Source organism: Elephas maximus, chromosome 10 (genome assembly GCF_024166365.1).
Source record: "Elephas maximus indicus isolate mEleMax1 chromosome 10, mEleMax1 primary haplotype, whole genome shotgun sequence".
NCBI lineage: Eukaryota > Metazoa > Chordata > Mammalia > Proboscidea > Elephantidae > Elephas > Elephas maximus.
In genome coordinates this window covers 80,128,527-80,147,136 of record NC_064828.1, presented here as the reverse complement: position 1 = coordinate 80,147,136, position 18,610 = coordinate 80,128,527, and the positions used below count along the sequence as shown (strand labels likewise).

Sequence of the window (18,610 nt, the reverse complement as noted above, 5' to 3'; positions counted from 1 at the left end):
ATGCATATGCAAACCGATGTATACACAAAGTTATTTTATTATAGCCTTGTATGCAATAGCAAAAGATAAGAAAAATCCATGTTCGCTAATAAAAGGCTAGTTAAGGTATGGTTCATCCACATAATGCAATACTACGTAGCTGTAAAAAAGAGTGAAAGGCCTTTCTGTGGAAGAATATGGACAAGTCTCTCAAATATGTACTATGTTATTAAATGAAAAAGCAAGGGGCAGGGCAGTGTGTCTAATAGACTATCTTTTGTGTTTAAAAAAAGAGACAGGGATAAATAGTTAAGGGCCTGCATTTATATTGGCTTCCACAAACATAAAGAAATTCTAAGCAGGTACATAGGCCTGGGTGATGGTACCGATGCACCCAGACCCCGCATGCCCTCTGCTGTCTTCTTCCAGGCTGGCAACCCTTCTGGCCCGGGAGGGTCTTGGCCTGAGTGTGCCACACGTCATCATCAACTGCTGCTGTGAGCCCCTTGCCCTTTGCTCCTCCCGGCAAAGCCAGCAGACATCATCCCTTCTGACCCACCTGAGCATCCTGGCCCAGCTGCACACCTCCCACTGCCTGGATGGCCTTCCACATTCTACACCAAGCTCCCCAAGGCCAACTGAGAATCCCACGTTGGAGAGAAAGCCCCGCATCTCCCCAAGGGATTCATGTCCCACAGCCCTCACCTCTTCTGCCTTGGCCTTCCTGAAGTCCAGCTCAAAGCTGCTGGCTACAGTGGCCTGCCTGGGGGCCTCCCTGGGGACAAAGGCCACCAAGCCCAGCTTGTCATGGAAGGAGCTTCGTGGCCGCAGGGAGGTGCCTCTGACAGCAGAGCAGGTAGCCCGGGAGTGTGAGCGCCTCCTGGAGCAGTTCCCTACTCTTGAGGCCTCCCTCCTGGCTGCCTGGAAGCCTCTCCGAGGCTCCTCTGAGCAGGGGCAGAGTCTGGCAGTGAGTCTCTGTGGTCAGGCCAGTCTCTCGACTGTCCTCCTGGGCCTGCATTCTCCCATTGCCCTGGATGTGCTGACTGAGGCCTTCGAGGAAGCACTGGTGACCAGAGATTGGCCCCGGGCCCTTGAGTTCACCTATGAGTATGGGCAAGAAGTGGACGAGTTGAGCAGCATAAAGGATGCAGTTCTGAGCCTTGCTGCAGCATGTGGTGAGCAAAAGCTGTCCTTTCCTTTCACTAGTGCTAATAGTATTATTTAGCATTCACCGAGTGGTTGCCACGTGAAGGCACTGGGCTACATGCTTTACGTGCATCATCTCATGTAATCCTCACAACGGTTCTAGAGAACTGAGAGGAGTCCCAGGCTCAGAGAACTTAGGAAACTTGTCCAGGAGAGTAAATGGTGGAGAGAGCTGAGAACCCAAGTCTGAGTTTAGAACAGACACTCATAACCAGTATTCTCGACCCTGCATGTCAGAATCACTGTGAAATTTTAAAAGCTACAAATATCTGGGCCTCACCCCCAGGGGCTCAAGTGTTTGCTTTAAAACAAGTGTCAGTAAACTTTCTATAAAGGGCTTTGCAGGCCATCCGGTCTCAGTCACAAATAAGCAACTCTGCCATTATAGCATGAAAGTAGGCATAGACGATGAGCATGACTATGTTTTCCAATAAAACTTTATTTATAAAAACAGACTGTGGATTTGTTTGATGACCCCTGCTTATAAAACATCCCAGGAGATTTTATATGTAGCCACAGTTGAGAGCCACTGGAGGATCAAGTGTCCAGGTGTGCTGTAGCGAATGGCTTATTGGTAGGAAGATTGGCTGCAGTTTGGAAAGATGAAAATCCTTCCTCGAGAACCCACTCTCTGGCTTTATGATCTTAATTGGTTGGAGTCTATTTTTCAGATCTGTGAAGTAGGTGTCAGAGAGAGAGATCTTCTAAGTGATACTGACAGAGGATATCCAGGGAATGAAACTACTTTACATGAAACAAGGAGACCTGGTGGTACAGTGGTTAAAGCACTCAGCTGCTAACCAAACGGTCTGCAGTTCAAACCCACCAGCTGCCCCACAGGAGAAAGATGTGGCAGTCTGCTTCCCTAAAGATTCACAGCCTCAGAAACCCTATAGAGCACTTCTCCTCTGCCCTATAGGGTCACTATAAGTCAAAATCAACTTGACAGCAGTGGGTTTGGTTTGATTTACCTGAAATAAGTTCAAGTATTGGAATGGAAATTTCCGGGAAAACTAAAAGTTCCACTGATAAGTTGAGCCTGAAACAGTGCTATATATGCAGCATGGCAAAACTTGGAAGGCTTTACCTTTTCCTCTGTCTTTCCTTCCTTCCTCCCTCCCTCTCGTCCTTCCTTCCTTCCTTCTTTTCTCCCTCCCTTCCTTCCTCCTTTCCTGCCTTCCTCCTTCTCCCTTCCTCCCTTCTTTCCTGCCTTCCTCCCTCCCTCCCTTCCTTCCTCTCCTCCCTCCCTCCCTCACGTCCTTCCTTTGTTTTTTCCTTCCTTCCTTCCTTCCTCCCTTTCTTCCTTTCTCCCTCCCTTCCTCCCTTCCTCCTTTCCTGCCTTCCTCCTTCTCTCCCTTCCTCCCTGCCTCCCTTCCTTCCTCTCCTGCCTTCCTCCCTCCCTTCCCTCGTTCCCTTCCTTCCTTCTCTCGTTCCCTTCCTTCCCTTGTTCCTTCCCTCCCTTCTCTCCCTTCCTCTCTTCATTCCTTTTTTTTTTCCTTCCATCCCTCTCTCCCTTCTGCAAGTCCCGTGACTATGATCAGATTTGCATAAAGGGAAGCATAGGGTGTATTGTTTTTCCTTATGTATAATGTTTCCTAGTGTACAACTGGAGCCCTGGTGGCACAGTGGTTAAGAGCTCAGCTGCAATCAAAAGATCAGCAGTTCAAACGCACTGGCCACTCCTTGGAAACCCTGTGGGGCAGTTCTACTCTGTCCTATAGGGTCTCTGTGAGTCAGAATCGACCTGACGGCAACAGGTTAGTGTAAAACGAGTTACGGTCAGATAGATCTTAGGGATCCTCCAAGCTCCTATTTTATGAAGTTGAACAAAACTTCTTTCTTGAGAAGTAGCCTGGACTCTCGAGGTCTTCCAGTGCCAGGCTTGCTTCCTCTGGGCATCTTTTTGTCTTGTAGACAAAGAAGGTTGGCAATACCTGTTTGCCGTGAAGGATGCATCTCTAAGAAGTCAGTTGACGCTGCAGTTTATAGACAGGTGGCCCCTGGAGTCATGCCTAGAGATCCTGGCCTACTGCATTTCAGACCCCACTGTCCAGGAAGGACTGAAGTGTGAGCTGCAGACAAAGCTGGCAGAGCTACGGGCGTATCAGAAGGTATCCTTCCTGGCATCAAGAGAAAGGAAATAGTCTTCTCCCCTATTGCCAACATCAGCCTATTCTCACGTGATGGGAGATTTTAAGAAACACAAAACCTGTGTTTGGCGTTTGCTCTACAACTGGCTTCTGTTCCTACATGAACAGCAAGACTGCCTCCTATCTGGTTCCTGGCTTATGTCAGCCTTTCATTTTAAGGAATGCTGTTTTATTTACTCATATAATTTTAAATATATATGTATCAAACTAGAATAAGAATAATAACACAATTAACATTGGAATGGTGCTCTACAGCTCACGAAGGTTTTTTCACATGGTGTATTTGACTTTTGTGTGGTTTTATGTACATTATGTCCTTCTTAAATGTCAGCTAAATTTCAGGAGCCATTTTAAAAGGATGTATGAAAGTGACAGTTGCAAAAATGAAAGATTCTTGTGGGATGTGCATTCTATTCAAGATCAAGAGGTTTAAGGAGAGAGATTTAGGTGTATAGCTGCATAACAAGTATAAATATATGCTAATTGTTTTGTCTGTGCTTATAGCAAATCAGGCTAGAGCCCCACAAGGGAGAGTGAAAATGGCAGGGGAGAAGGATTTTCTTTTCACTTCGCCTCAGCTCTTTTCATGCAGAGCCAAAGTGCTGCATGAAAGGTGATCCTGCAGGGCATTCAAGCCAAAAGAATATCTTGGGTAAAGTTTTGAGATGAGGGAACATGGGACAGTAACCCCAGAAGGCTTGAACAAGCTGGGAGTCATGGAAGGTTCCAAGAATTGTCCTAAGAAATGAAAGGCCCCCGGCCTAGCCTCCCCACTCAGCCATTGCTCCCTGATTAGACTTCTAGGTTAGGTTGTCTTATAAGAGGGGTGAGAGTTCAGGTCACTCTCCTCTCCAAACAACATTTTCCCCATTTGCTCAAATGCCTTCTCTTTCCCGGCCGGCTCTGACAGCCTGACTTTGGGGCAGAGATCTAGGGATGGCCCATTCCTGGGAAATCCAGTGACTTGTTCATGGAGGGAGAAACTGTTGTGCAGTTTGATAGATTTTCTTGTCTTTCCTTAGATTCTAGCTTTGCAGACTACCCCAGTGTGGTGTGACTGGCAGACCCTAAGGAGCTGTTGTGTGGAGGACCCATCAACTGTGATGAACATGATTCTAGAAGCAAAGGTACCATTTTCTTGGGTGGTATCCCCCTTCATCCTTTTTTCAGAGTTGCAGCTCCTCAGCTAGTTGTGTCAGCCCGTTTCCACTTTACCAATGTCCACCTAATTTTTTTATAACTGTGCCCCATTCTTTTTTTGTTTGTTTTTTAATAATATTTTATTGTGTTTTCCCTGAAGGCTTACACAGCAGTTTAGGTTCCCATTCAACAATTTCTATACAAGTTGTTTAGTAACAATTGTTCAGTGACAATGAGTGAACATTCTCATTATTTTTCCATTCTGGTTGTTCCGTTTCCATTAATCTAGTTGCTCATCTTTGTTTTAAACTAATTGTTGACCTTTTGGTCTCATATATGTGATTTTTTAAAGGAGCCCAGTACTTACAGGTGATTTTTTTTTTTGAGCCAATTTGTTATTTAGCTACAAGGTGACCTCAGAGGTTAGTTTTAGTTCAAGGTTTGAGGAATACCTCAAGGCAGTAGTCTCAGGGAGTTCTCCAGTCTCAACCAGTCTAGTAGGTTTTGTGTGTGTGTGTGCGTGCGTGCGTGCGTGCGTGCGTGCGTGCGTGCGTGTGTGTGTGTGTGTTAGGACAGTTAGTAGTGGTAGCTGGGCACCATCGAGTTCTTCTGGCCTCAGGGTAGATGAGACCATGGTTTGTGCAGGCTGTTTGTCCTGTTGCCACATTCTTTATTTTTTTGTGTGAAATTTACCAACATACAGAGAAGTATAGACAATAATATAATGGGCACTTTTGTACTATTACCAGCTTTTTCACATCTGAACATTATGCAATATTTGCCACAGATAGGTTTAAAAAAAATTCGAATCACTAAGAGCCCCCAGTATACGTCTTTGCAACCTGATTCCCCTCCTTTCTTTTCCAAATATAATACCCATTATGTGTTAATATTCTCATACATATTTTTATACCTAGGCCACATATTTATATACCTCTTTACAATATATAGTAATATATTTCAGGTTTTCAAACTGAATATTAAGATTATCATGCTGTATGTATCTTTCTGCAACTTGTTTTTTTCACTGTATGACATTTCTTTTTGAGATTCATCCATGTTATTTATGCTATTATCATTCTAGTTCATTCATTTCAACTGCCGTGTGATCATTTGTTGTATGGAAATACTACACATTATTTATTCATGCTCCCGTTGGTGGACATTTAGGTTGTTTTCAGTTTTTCACTCTTTAAAGAGGGCTATAACAAACTTTTTTATCTTGACACAGTTCCTTGAGCTCAAACGTGAGATTTTCTACACTGTGTACACGAGGTACAGAGTGTATACCTAGAGTGGAATTGCTGTGTCATCAGACACGAGCAGCCTCACCTTTACAAGGTGTTGCCAACTGCTGTTCAAAATGACTGTCCCAGTTTTACTCTCACCTGCAGTTTGTATTGCTCCATATCCTTGTCAACTTTTGGTATTGTTCAGCTTTTCACTTTTTGCCGACAGGATGGTATCTCAATGTTGTTTTAATTTGTATTTCCATGAGATACTAATGAATTTGAATGTCTTTTCACATGGTGTTAGCCATTAGAGGAGTCCTTGGGTAGCACAAATGGTTAAGCTCTTGGTTACTAACCAAAAGGTTAGTAGTTTGAATCCACCCAAAGGCTCAGAAGAAAGGCCTGCCTGTCTACTTCCAGAAGATCACAGCCATTAAAAACCCCACGAAGCATAGTTCAACTCGGAAACATGTGGGGTTACCATGAGTCAAAATCAACTTGATGGCAACTGGTTTTGGTTTTTTTAATTGGCCATTAGAGTGCTCAATAGAATTTTATCTATCTTTTAAGAAGCAGATACACCGTAGTTCAAAATACAGATGCTCATTTAAATGTTCATTCATTCAGGAAACATTTGTTGAATGCCCATTATTTGGTAGGGTCTATGCTAGATGGTGGCAAAACAACGATAATTAAGCGTAGTCCTTACCTCTGAGTGGCTGACATTGGGGTAGGGAGGGAGAATGTGAGACACATCCCTGAGTGATTGCAATTTCATATATTAAGTGACAGCAGTAAGCACAGAATATGGTAGAAGGGCCCTTAACGTAGCCTGAGAAACAAGGAAGCATCCTAAAGCAGGCAGCCCCAGGCAGAGTCATGTGGAGGGACTTCCAGCATTACAGGCCCCACCATGTTGGAATATTTGGACAAAGCTCTGGGAATTCCATTCTCTGAAATTTCCTCCTTAGTTCACACATTGGAGGCAGGAGACAGCACGTGGTTGGAATCCAACCCCAGACACATGTTTGTTAGGCCTAGGCAGTGCTAGTCTGCAGAATTTTTATTTTTTAATATTGACTTAGTGGCCAACATATTAAATTGGGAAATTTCATGTGAAAAATCAAAAGTCTGCCATAGTGGGCCTGTGTCCTCATATGGCAGCAGTCAGTTAAGTAGGGGCTATCTCCTTTGGACAGAATGTTCGCAGACTTCCCCGCTTCTTAGTATCCCCAGGGCTGATACCAAGTGTCAGTTGCCATATATCATCTGCTTTTCTTTTTTGTAGTAGGGGTCAGAGGAAAATAATATCATTGGCAGTCAGCCTTCTATGATGATTTTCCTAACTTACCTTGCCACCCTAGTCCTTTGAGTTTATGATTCCGTATTAATGTTATAGTGAAGTTCCCATCAGCTCACCAAACTTTCCTGGAGCTTTAGCAGACTGGAGGCTGTGCTGAGAAAAATCATGCAAAAGCTGGATGAGTGATGAGGCCAGTGATGTAAAGGGACTGAAGATGTGTGTTTCCTTCCAGGAGTACGGCCTTTGTGAGGAATGGGGCTGCCTATACCCCATTCCAAGAGAACATTTAATCAGCCTACACCAAAAGCATCTTCTCCACCTTCTAGAAAGAGGAGATTCTGAGAAGGCTCTGCAAGTAAGCCTCTGGCTTTTCCCATTTCTCTTTTGGGGAGGGAGAAGTGGCTTTTTTTCATGCTAAACCTCATGCAAAGCATTCGCAGTCCGGGGTCTGCCCCTTCATGTCCTTCAGGAGGCCCCTGTACTCATCTTGATTTGAAGGTACCTAGTTAGTTTTTTAGCCCAGTATTAGGTGCCAGATGGGTAGCTAGGTCCAGGAGTCTGCTGAACTCTGGTCCTGTCAAATCATTGGCACATTTGTGAAGCTACCAGGGTAAAAAATAAAGGGAGAGAAGGGGTTAGTCCACATGTTCCTTTCTCAGACAAAACAAGGCTGGCCTAAGGGATCTTCTGTAGACCTCACCTTCATCCTTTACCCATTTCCTGCAACAGCTCCTGCAAAGAATCCCTGACCCCACCATGTGCCTTGAAGTCACAGAGCAGTCCCTTGACCAGCACCCTAGCCTGGCCACTTCGCACTTCTTGGCCAACTACCTCACAACCCACTTCTATGGAGAACTTACTGCTGCCCGACACCATGAAATTCAGGCGCTGTACATGGGATCCAAGGTAAGGAGGAAAAGGAGGTGTCTGAAAGCATGCCTGAGGGAGAGACTACTGGCCCAGCCCCAACTTCACAACTTGCTCTTTTAATGGCTCTCCTCCCAGGCCCTTGTCATCCTTGACCTGGCGCTTCTGTGCTCTATAAATCCTTCTCCTAGCAGCCTACCGCATACTAGTCAAGGCCCCCTAGGACTTCTCATTCTTTTATTTCCCTGCCTCCAAAGTGAATTTGATCTATTCCTCTAAAGTTCTACTTAATGCTTTCCAAGGCATCTGCTCAAACAGGGTTTCCCAATCCTGGTCACATATTAGAATGACCTGGACTTTTAAAAAATAGCAATGGTTAGCCTCTACCCCAGAGCAGTTGAAACTGAATCTCTTGGGATGAGGTCTGGATATCTCCCAAAGGGATTCTGATGTGAGGATTGGAAACTACTGCTTGATAAACTAGTCTGCTAATGGAAAATGGTTAGTTGTCAAGGCAATTGGATGAGGTTGCTAGGTCCTTACCTTAGATGTGTAACCTCGGGGACACTAATACAAGGAATTACAAGCTAGAAGAAGGTAGGGTGTGGGGAGAGGTGGGACCCTCTGGCACTCTTCTGGTTATTCTGATGGACATAGTATATATCACATGGTCCCACATAGAGAACTAGTGCTGGGAGCAGCCATTAATGTGACCACTGGTCCGGCTGCTAAGACTTAACTACATAAAATGTTCCTGAAGATACACCTTTTTGGGTTTTTTGTTTGTTTCTTTCGTTTTACTTTTCGATGCACTCTACTTATATGGGGGAATCCTTGAGAACAGTTATTGGCAAAGAGCGGAGCCAGTGAACATATTTCAAGCATAGTGATAACGATCTCCGGAGGGAGTTCAGATTTGTCATTTACCTGTGGGACACTGGAGGTGTCAGATTTAAGCAGTCCGCTGACATCACCTTGTATTGCTCATTCTGAGTAAAGCCTCAAATGGATCGAATGGTGCCATTAAGGATTAGGCAGAGCTCTACCACACCTGAAGGGTTTAGGCCAGGGGTCAGCAAATTACGGCCTGTTGGTCAAATCCAGTCCTTATCCTGCTTTTTTTAAATCCAGTTTTATTAGAACAGGCACACCCGTTCGTTTACCCATTGTCTCTGGCTGCTTTCATGCAACATTGTCGGAGTTGAATAGTCGGGACAGAGACCCTATGGCCCACAAAGCCTAGAATATTTACTATCTGACCATTTACAGAAAAGCTCACCCACCCCTCCTCTAGGGCAGGGTACTGGGAGTACGTCTTGAGCACCACCTGGAGGATTTCGGTGGGCATTCAGCCTTGCTTCATAAAAGGCTGCTAGTCAGTTTCAGCAGTTGGCTTTGTGCCTTTTGGTCTCTAGCACCGCTGCAATTTGCAGTAAGCATCTCGAATTTCTTTCTGCAATTTGTGTGCCGTTTTCTTTACTCTGTGGATTCACCCAATGAACAGGTTCTGCTGACCCTGCCTGAGCAGCACCGGGCCAGCTATGCCCACTTGTCCTCCAGCCCCCTGCTCATGCTGGAACAGCTGCTGATGAACATGAAAGTGGACTGGGCCACAGTGGCTGTGCACACGCTGCAGCCGCTGCTGGCCGGGCAGGAGATTGGCTTCACCATGGAGGATGTTGACTCACTGCTTTCCAGATACGCAGGAAAAGCACTGGACTTCCCATACACTCTGAGGGAGAAACGATCAGGTAGCCTCCAACAAAACACCTTTTCCGTCCATCTGAGGTGGGGTTTTACATGGGCAAGAAATACCATGTGCACGTGCATGTGCATGCTTAGTTTTAATCATCTCCTCTTTTATCATGTTGAACTGATTGAGAGTGAAAAGTATGTACTTCAGGAGAAACAGCTCTTTGTTATGTAGGAGAGATCTGGGTCTTGCAGGAATAGCAGCCTAACCAGAATTAAAAAGTGGTAGATAGCCACTAAGGAGCCCTGGTAGCACAAAAAGTTGAGACCTCAGCTGCTTACCAAAAGGTTGGCAATTCAAACCCACCTAGCAGGTCCACAGGAAGAGGACCTGGTGATCTGCTCCCATAAAGATTACAGCCTAGAAAACCCTATGGGGCAGTTCTACTCTGTCACATGGGGTCGCTATGAGTCAAAATCAACTAGACTGCACCTAACAACAACCACATAACTTCTGCATGTTTGGTAGAGTAGAGGGTCAGCGAAAATAAGGGAAACCCTGAATGAGATGTATTGACACAATAGTCACAACAATGGGCTCAAACAGATCAAAGATCACGAAAATGGCACAGAACTGAGCAACATTTCATCTGTTATATATAAAGTCTTCTTGAGTCGGAGCTGACAACTAACAACAACAACATCAGATGGCTACTGCACGCACAATAATGTAAATGTTTGGGAAACAAAATATGCTGGAAATGGCCTTGGTCTGGCCTTGATGCAGCAGGTTCTTAAGAGCCATCATTTTGTGTTGAGAGTATGCTCTATTCCAAGTGTCACATTAGGTATCACTTGTATATGAGCTGACTCAGCCTCTTTTAGGATGAAGAAAATGAAGTAAATATGGGCTGACATTCCCAGCCAGCTCTTTTTCTGACTCCCTACCCTCCAGGGGCATCATTTAAATGTCTTCTACTTCCCTCTGGCATTTTTAGATTTATTTTGTAAAATCCTAATGTCTGCTTCATTATCTCATGTGCCTAAACATGGTTTGTATTTATTTAGGAAATGTGCATGCTGTTGGCTTAGAAGTACCTCTACCATTTTCTTCATACCTAGTTGAATCAGCAGAGCCAACAAGGCTTTGAACTAAATGCCTAACACAGTTAATAAAGGTGCTTATGGCGTAGTAGTTACGTTCTACAGCTGCTAACCAAATGGTCAGCAGTTCAAATCCGCCAGGCGCTCCTTGGAAACTCTGTGGGGCAGTTCTACTATGTCCTATTGGGTCACTATGAGTCAGAATAGACTCGATGGCACTGGGTGGGTGGGTATGATGGATCAGCATTTCGTCAGCGTTTTCTCTCTCTACAGATTCTGTGATTCACCTTCTGGAAGTTGTCAGTCTGGTTTCAGACCCTGAGACTTTGACTAAATCATCATCAGCAGAGTTCTCTTCTGCCGCTCCTCCTGGTAAGGTTCTGAGAGTTACCCATTATTTGGTTCAAGCTTGCCCAATTCTGGCTTTTTGATTCTTTTGCCTCTTTTTTCATTTTCAGTTACAGCACTCTTATTATTATTTCTTGGTTTGTTCAATCTTTGTGTATTCCAGAGAATTCAACATATTTAGTCTTTATGTTCATTCTGCCTCCTACATTACAGTTAATTATTTATGCCTTTCACCCACACAGGGTACAAGCTCGCTTGAGGACCTCTGTCATATCCTGGTCACCCTTTTCACCACCATTCCTCTTCCCCAGCCACCAGCCCCAAACAAGAAGGCTTACACTCAGAAGAAGCTCGCCAAATGTTTGTTTTGCCAAACAATCAGGGGAGCAAGATTCTAGAATTGGATCTGTAACCTTTCTTCTTCTGGGTCTTGCTAAGAGCCGCTGTGTTTCTCAGTTCTCTTTCTTTGTGAGCTGCCAACATTGCTAGGTGACAGAAAATCTCTTTAGATGCCATAAAGCAAACACTGTGGCATTTCACTACCATACTTTGAGAATTAGCCATGCTTCATGGCTAGCCAGCAGACCTGAGGAGAGGGTCAGACTTACAAGTATATGAGCAGCTTCACACATCTGCATAAGGCACCCTGAGCAGTTTGGGTTTTTTCTAGCTTCTTCTTAAGGAAAATTTACAGTACACAGAAGTAGAGAGAAACATTAATGAAGCCTCACACACCCACAACCCAGCCTTAATAATTATCATCTCATGATGACTATTCTTGTTTCATCTGTCCTTCTACTGGACTTTTTTTTTTTTTTTTTTCTGAGTATGAAAATACTGTTGTATGTTTTTTATTTATTTTTTGTTTTTTTTAGGTGAAAGTTTACAGGAAGTTTAGTTTCTCATTAAACAATTAATATACAAATTGTTCTGTGACATTCTACTGGATTATTTTGAAGCAAATCCTAGACATCGTATCTTTTTTTTTTTTAATTTTTATTGTGCTTTAAGTGAAAGTTTACGAATCAAGTCAGTCTCTCACACAAAAACTTATATACACCTTGCTACATACTCCCAGTTGCTCTCCCCCTAATGAGACAGCCTGCTCCCTCCCTCTGCTCTCCTTTTTTCATGTCTACTGTGCCAGCTTCTAACCCCCTCTGCCCTCTCATCTCCCCTCCAGACAAGAGATGCTAACATAGTCTCAAGAGTCCAGCTGATCCAAGAAGTTCACTCCTCACCAGCATCCTTCTCTATCCCATTTTCCAGTCCAATCCCTGTCTGAAGGGTTGGCTTTGGGAATGGTTCCTGTCCGGGCCAACAGAAGGTCTGGGGGTCATGACCACCAGGGCCCTTCTAGTCTCGGTCAGACCATTAAGTCTGGTCTTTTTACGAGAATTTGGGGCCTGCATCCCACTGCTCTCCTGCTCCCTCAGGGGTTCTCTGTTGTGTTCCCTGTCAGGGCTGTCATTGGTTGTAGCCGGGCACCATCTAGTTCTTCTGGTCTCAGGCTGGTGTAGTCTCTGGTTTATGTGTCCCTTTCTGTCTCCTGGGCTTGTCATTACCTTGTGTCTTTGATGTTCCTCATACTCCATTGCTCCAGGTGGGTTGAGACTAATTGATGCATCTTAGATGGCCCTTGCTAGCATTTAAGACCCCAGACGCCACTCTCCAAAGTGGGATGCAGAATGTTTTCTTAATAGATTTTATTATGCCAGTTGACTTAGAAAGTGTGGTCCCCAAACCCCCACCCCTGCTACGCTGGCCTTTGAAGCATTCAGTTTATTCAGGAAACTTCTTTGCTTTTGGTTTAGTCCAGTTGTGGTGACCTCGCCTGTGTTGTATGTTGTCTTTCCCTTCACCTAAAATAGTTCTTATCTACTATCTAATTGGTGAATACCCCTCTCCTTCCTTCCCTCTCTCCCTCCCCCCTCTCATAACCGTCAAAGAATATTTTCTTCTCTATTTAAACTATTTCTCAAGTTCTTATAATAGTGGTCTTATACAATATTTGTCTTTTGCAACTGACTAATTTCGCTCAGCATAATACCTTCCAGGTTCCTCCCTGTTAGGAAATGTTTCACAGATTCATCACCGTTCTTTATCAATGCATAGTATTCCATTGTGTGAATATACCACAATTTATGTATTCATTCATCCGTTGATGGGCACCTTGGTTGCTTCCATCTTTTTGCTATTGTAAACAGTGCTGCAGTGAACATGGGTGTGCATATATCTGTTTGTGTAAAGGCTGTTATTTCTCCAGGATATATTCTGAGGAGTGGGATTGCTGGATCATATGGTAGTTCTATTTCTAGCTTTTTAAGGAAGCACCAAATCGAATTCCAAAGTGGTTGTACCATTTTATATTCCCACCAGCAGTGTATAGTCTCTCCACAGCCTCTCCAACATTTGTTATTTTGTGTTTTTTGGATTAATGTCAACCTTGTTGCAGTGAGATGGAATCTCATTATAGTTTTGATTTGCATTTCTCTAATGGCTAATGAATGTGAGCATTTCCTCATGTATCTGTTAGCTACCAGAATGTCTTCTTTAGTGAAGTGTCTGTTCATATCTTTTGCCCATTTTTTATTTGGGTTATTTGTCTTTTTGTCATTGAGTTTTTGCAGCATCATGTAGATTTTAGAGATCAGGCACTGATCGGAAATGTCATAGCTAAAAACTTTTTCCCAGTCCATAGGTAATCTTTTTATTCTTTTGGTGAGTAGAAATTATATCATTTTATTCTAAGTATTTCAGTATATATCTCTAAAAGATAAGGACTTTTATAAAACAAAACCATAACACCATTAGTATAACTAAAAACAAATTAACAGTGATTTATTATTACTATCAAATAGCCAGTCAGTATTCAAATCTTCTCAATTGTCTCATAAAGATTCCTTACAGTTGGTTTTTCTAGAAGCAAGATCTAAATAATTTCCCGCATGGCATTTGGCAGAAATATCTCTTTTGTCTCTTTTAATCAATAGGTTCCCTTACCTTTTTTTTCTTTTTCATATCTCTTTTTGATTTGTGGGGGAAATGAGGTCCTTTGTCCTATAGAGTTTCCCACATCCTGGATTTTGCTGATTGCCTCCCTGTGGTAATTTGGGCCTCTTTTCCCTGTATTTCCAGTAAACTGGTAGTTAGATCTAGACGCTTGACTTGATTCAGATGCGGTATTTTTTGGTAAGTACACCTGGTAGGTGGTGCTGTGTGCATCCATTAGGAGGCATACAAGGGTCAGTTGACTCTTTTGTGGTGCGAACAGCCATTGATGATCTTTAAGTGGATCCATTATTTCAGGAGGGGTTTGCAAAATGGTGATAACTCTATCATTCCATCTTCATTTACTAGCTGGAATGTTTATCAGCTTTTATTCTTCTCTCTGGCTCTGACACCCAGGTATCTCGACTGTACATTCCCCAAGCCCAAGGGAGAGAAGTCTTCCACAGAGTCAGCCACCACTAGAATTCGTGCCCCCAGCAACACCCCCTGCTAGGCACCAGTGGGTACCCGATGAGACTGAGAACATCTGCATGGTCTGCCGCAGAGAGCACTTCACCATGGTAAGCAGCATCTGTATCCAGCTCTACCAGCAAGAGATGTTGATGAGCCTGAGTTTATAGTCACCTCTTGTCCTCAAGAGGACACGGGTATTTTCAGAACTATCAAACCCAGAACTTTGGGTTTATTTTCAGCACAACTGTGATGCAGTTTCTGGATTCAGACATGTGGTAGATGCCCTCAAGTAGCCCTAAATTCAAAATCTTTGCCTTTCTCATGAAATAACTAAAAAGAGGCAATGTCGTATAGCAGGAGTCACCCAAGGTCTGTAGACTTTGTTTCTCGCTCCCATGTCTTTCGGAACGAGACAGATAGTGGTTATGTGCTCTGGTCTGGAAACAGAGGACGTGGATTCAAATGCTGCTCTGCCTCTTACTAGCAATGTGTCCATAAACTTTTTCAGTCATTTTCAAATACTTATAAAATAGGTACTAGCACAAACTAAATTAGTTGCCATCAAAGCATTTCTGACTCATGGCAACCTCATGTGTTTGAACATAGAACCATGCTCCATAGGGTTTTCAACAGTTGTGATCTTTCAGAAGTATATTGCCAGGCCTTTCTTTCACGACTCCCCTGGATAGGCTCAAACTGCCAACCTTTCACTTAGTAGCAGAGCACTTAACTGCGCCACTCATGAGGCTGTTAAGACTTAATTCTATAATAAATATTAGCACACTTAACATAGTGGGCTAACTCACTGGCATGTTAACTCAGCGCTGATGAAAACAGTGTAACTTCTGTGCATCTGTTTCTTCCTTACCTGTAAAAGAGGTATAATTCTTCTATGAGCCCCACCCAACCCACTGCCAGCTGATTCCGACTCATAGCAAGCCTATAAGACAGAGTAGAACTACCCCATAGCGTTTCCAAGACTGTCAATATTTACAGAAGCAGACAGCCACATCTTTCTCCCACGGAGCAGGTTGTTGGGTTCAAACTGCTGACCTTTGGGTTAACAGCCAAGCACTTAACCACTGTGCCACCACGGCTCCTCATCAACGCCACAGGATTCTTATAATGAAATGAGGCAGTACTTTTAAAAACACTTTCAAAAATGGCACTTTTCCATCATCATCATAAATACCATGTAGAAATGTGATTCCTGTTGGCTGTGAAAGTCACTTCTTCCCATTATTTTTTGCTGTGTCTTCATGTGTTGCCTCCACAGACAGGAAGAACTTGTTTCAGGAGCTGTTGGGCAACTGTCCAAGACCTGGGCACCTTTGCCTCTTAGTTGATAGATACCTTGTCAGCTTCTTGAGGGCAAGGACTGTTGTGTTCTTTTTCAATACAGTCCCTTATACCTTATGGTCTCTGATTACATAATAAGCCACAGGTGGCCAGTACCAGGTATGAATGGGTTGATGACAGGTATACTCATAGTTCCTGCAATCTCACCTTCTCTTCCTGTCTCTTCCATTTCTTCCTGATGACACCCTTCAGTTTAATAGGCGTCATCACTGTCGCCGCTGTGGTCGGCTAGTGTGCAGTTCCTGCTCCACTAAGAAAATGGTGGTGGAAGGCTGCCGAGAGAACCCTGCTCGTGTGTGTGACCAGTGCTATAGTTACTACAACAAAGAGTGAGTGTCCTGCAGCAGGGCTGCTGCTGTCATTGACCTCTACACCTTCCCACATGTCCTTACACTCCTGGGGGCTTCATTGCGGAAAGCATTTCAGATCTGGGGTAATTACAGAAACTTTTGATTTACCGCATTCACGCTGAAATGGCATTAGCTATAACAGTGACATGTGTAGACTGACCTTAGGGAACTACTAAGGGAGGAGGTACAGGTGAGAGGAAGCCATGTTCGTTGTTCAAGACTCTTACCTGATATTCTCTCTTAGATCAGAACACTTGGTTCTTCAGCCCTTCCCCTAAATCAGGCTATCGATCTGAGTCCACCGACAGCCTCACCTGTTTCCCAGCCACTCTTGATTCAGTTGGTCCCAGCTGGACTCAAAGGCACTAAGTGTTTGGGCATCGCCTACCTCAGATCTAATCTAGGCAGTCATCCTGGCTTATTATCCACAATGAGAAGAGCCTCTACACTGTCATATTCCGAGTTCACCTGGAGTGAATTTCAGAAACTACTCATTCTTCTGACAAGACAGATCAAGACTGTGTTTTGCTCGCTCAGTGTTACTCAGTTTTTTCCTCTGTTTCCAACAGGATGGACTAAGACTCCTAGGGCATCTCGGAATATAGGCCAAAGCAGCTATTCAAAATCAAAATTGCTTTGAATTTTCCATGTTTTACTTAATGACATAAATAGATTTTACATTTTGCTCAATAGCAATTTTGTCTTTGTTTTAATATGGACATTTTTGTCATTATTTACTCTGGTGATTACTGATATCATAGGAAGACATGCCATGCTTATTGTGTGGTTTCTGTGACCCTGGGGTAGGGCACGGGGGATTATCAATACCCCATACTGTTGAAATTTGAAATGAGCAGTACATTCTATTAATTGGAATTCTTCTTTTAACAATCACTTAGCAATAATCACTTTGCCCTCAAGGAGCTCCCATTTTAGTGGGGAGACAACCAACAAACAGACTGCAAGGCAGCAAATAGGTACAGTGGTGGGGAGCAGCACTGCTTAGCCTGGGACAGTCAGGGCTTCTTGGAAGTGGAGGCACCTGGGCTGAGCCTTAGAAGATGAGGAGTTAATAGGAAAATAAGCCAAAAAAGAGCATGCCCACAAGTGAGAATAACAACTACAAAGGTTGGGACAGGAGAAAATGTGGATCCTATGAGGAACTGTGCTGGTAGATGATGGGCTGAAGTTCAGGCCGGCATACCCTGGATTTAGTGACTGGCAGCTGAGCGGGGAGGACCAAGGCACTGACACAAAAGCTCAGGGTTTGCTCTCTGGCAGCAGGGGCTGAGGTTGACCAGCAGGCTGCTGGTGTGGGTGCTAGACTGGGCTGCGGCTTCTGGCATTGAAGCTTAAGGCTTGGTAATGCTGGCTGTAGCTAACCAAGGCCAGTGGCAGAGGAGGAACGATTTATGCCTTGAGCAGAAGTCACAGGTGGCAGGAGATGGCCTGAAGAGGTAGCCAGGCCAGATCACAAAGGGTTTTGTCTGCTGAACTGGGAGTGTGAGATTTTTATTTTTAACCTTAAAGAGCTATCAAAGCATTTTAAGCAGGAGCATAACATGAGCAAATTTGCATTTTAGAAAGTTTGCTATATCTGCAAAGTAGAGAATGGGTTGAGAGAATTAGAGAGAACAATTGAGAAGCTATTGCAAAGACTCTAGGAATGAATGATGAGGACCATCACTGAGGCAGGGATGGAGAAAGTTGGAGATTCATGAGATGGAACGGACAGGACGTGGTGAATGACGGGTGGTGATAGGTGAGAGAGAGGAGTCTTGGGTAGTTCTCTAATGTCTTAGTCAGGTAACAGAGTGACTATCAATGCTATACACTAAGCTAAAATACAAAAGGAGGAAGAGTGACTCAGGCATTTAATTTTTCTTTCTGTTTCCAGTGTGCCACAGGAGAATCCAGGACAGTTGGAAGGTAAGACTGAATTACATTCTCTGAGTCTCTATTTATATACTCAAGTTGGCTCTTCAGTGTATCACCTACAACTGATACACTCAGTGGCAAAACTAACTTTTTTGTTAAAGAAAATCGTTATTTCTATCAGCCTGTTTTCCCTAAAGGACATCTATTAATCTATCACACCAGCCATTAGCTTCTAGCATTATGAAAGCAAGCAATGAAAGAAAGGCCTTTCATCCCTATTAACTGGCCTAATAATGTGTTTAGTGCTTCTGTTCTACCTCCTAGTCCGTTGTGTAGTGCCTGGGATCTTAAAAGCTTACATGCAGCCATCCAAGGCATGACAATTGGTCCCTGTTTGCCAGGAGCAACAGAGGAAGGAGAGTCAGGAATAGAAGGAGGAAATGGAATGTGTGGCTAATTGCCTTCATGAACAACTGCTGTGCAACCAGAAGAACTGGGTGGTGTCTGGCTACCATTACTGAACATTTTGATCAAAGA

General features: G+C 43.8%; 1 protein-coding gene across 3 annotated transcripts in view; it reads left to right on the top strand.

Annotated features, from left to right (window-relative positions):
* The window catches only part of ZFYVE26 (zinc finger FYVE-type containing 26), an 87,300-nt gene that overhangs the window by 36,907 nt on the left and 31,783 nt on the right, over positions 1 to 18,610 (top strand). For all 3 annotated transcript variants that reach the window (XM_049897889.1, XM_049897888.1, XM_049897890.1), the window contains 10 exons: positions 409 to 1,154; positions 3,100 to 3,296; positions 4,358 to 4,462; positions 7,243 to 7,365; positions 7,740 to 7,916; positions 9,382 to 9,628; positions 10,947 to 11,045; positions 14,430 to 14,593; positions 16,038 to 16,174; positions 18,093 to 18,124. In XM_049897889.1, the coding sequence (XP_049753846.1) occupies positions 409 to 1,154; positions 3,100 to 3,296; positions 4,358 to 4,462; positions 7,243 to 7,365; positions 7,740 to 7,916; positions 9,382 to 9,628; positions 10,947 to 11,045; positions 14,430 to 14,593; positions 16,038 to 16,174; positions 18,093 to 18,124 (2,027 nt within the window). The remainder of the gene's footprint in view (positions 1 to 408; positions 1,155 to 3,099; positions 3,297 to 4,357; positions 4,463 to 7,242; positions 7,366 to 7,739; positions 7,917 to 9,381; positions 9,629 to 10,946; positions 11,046 to 14,429; positions 14,594 to 16,037; positions 16,175 to 18,092; positions 18,125 to 18,610) is intronic.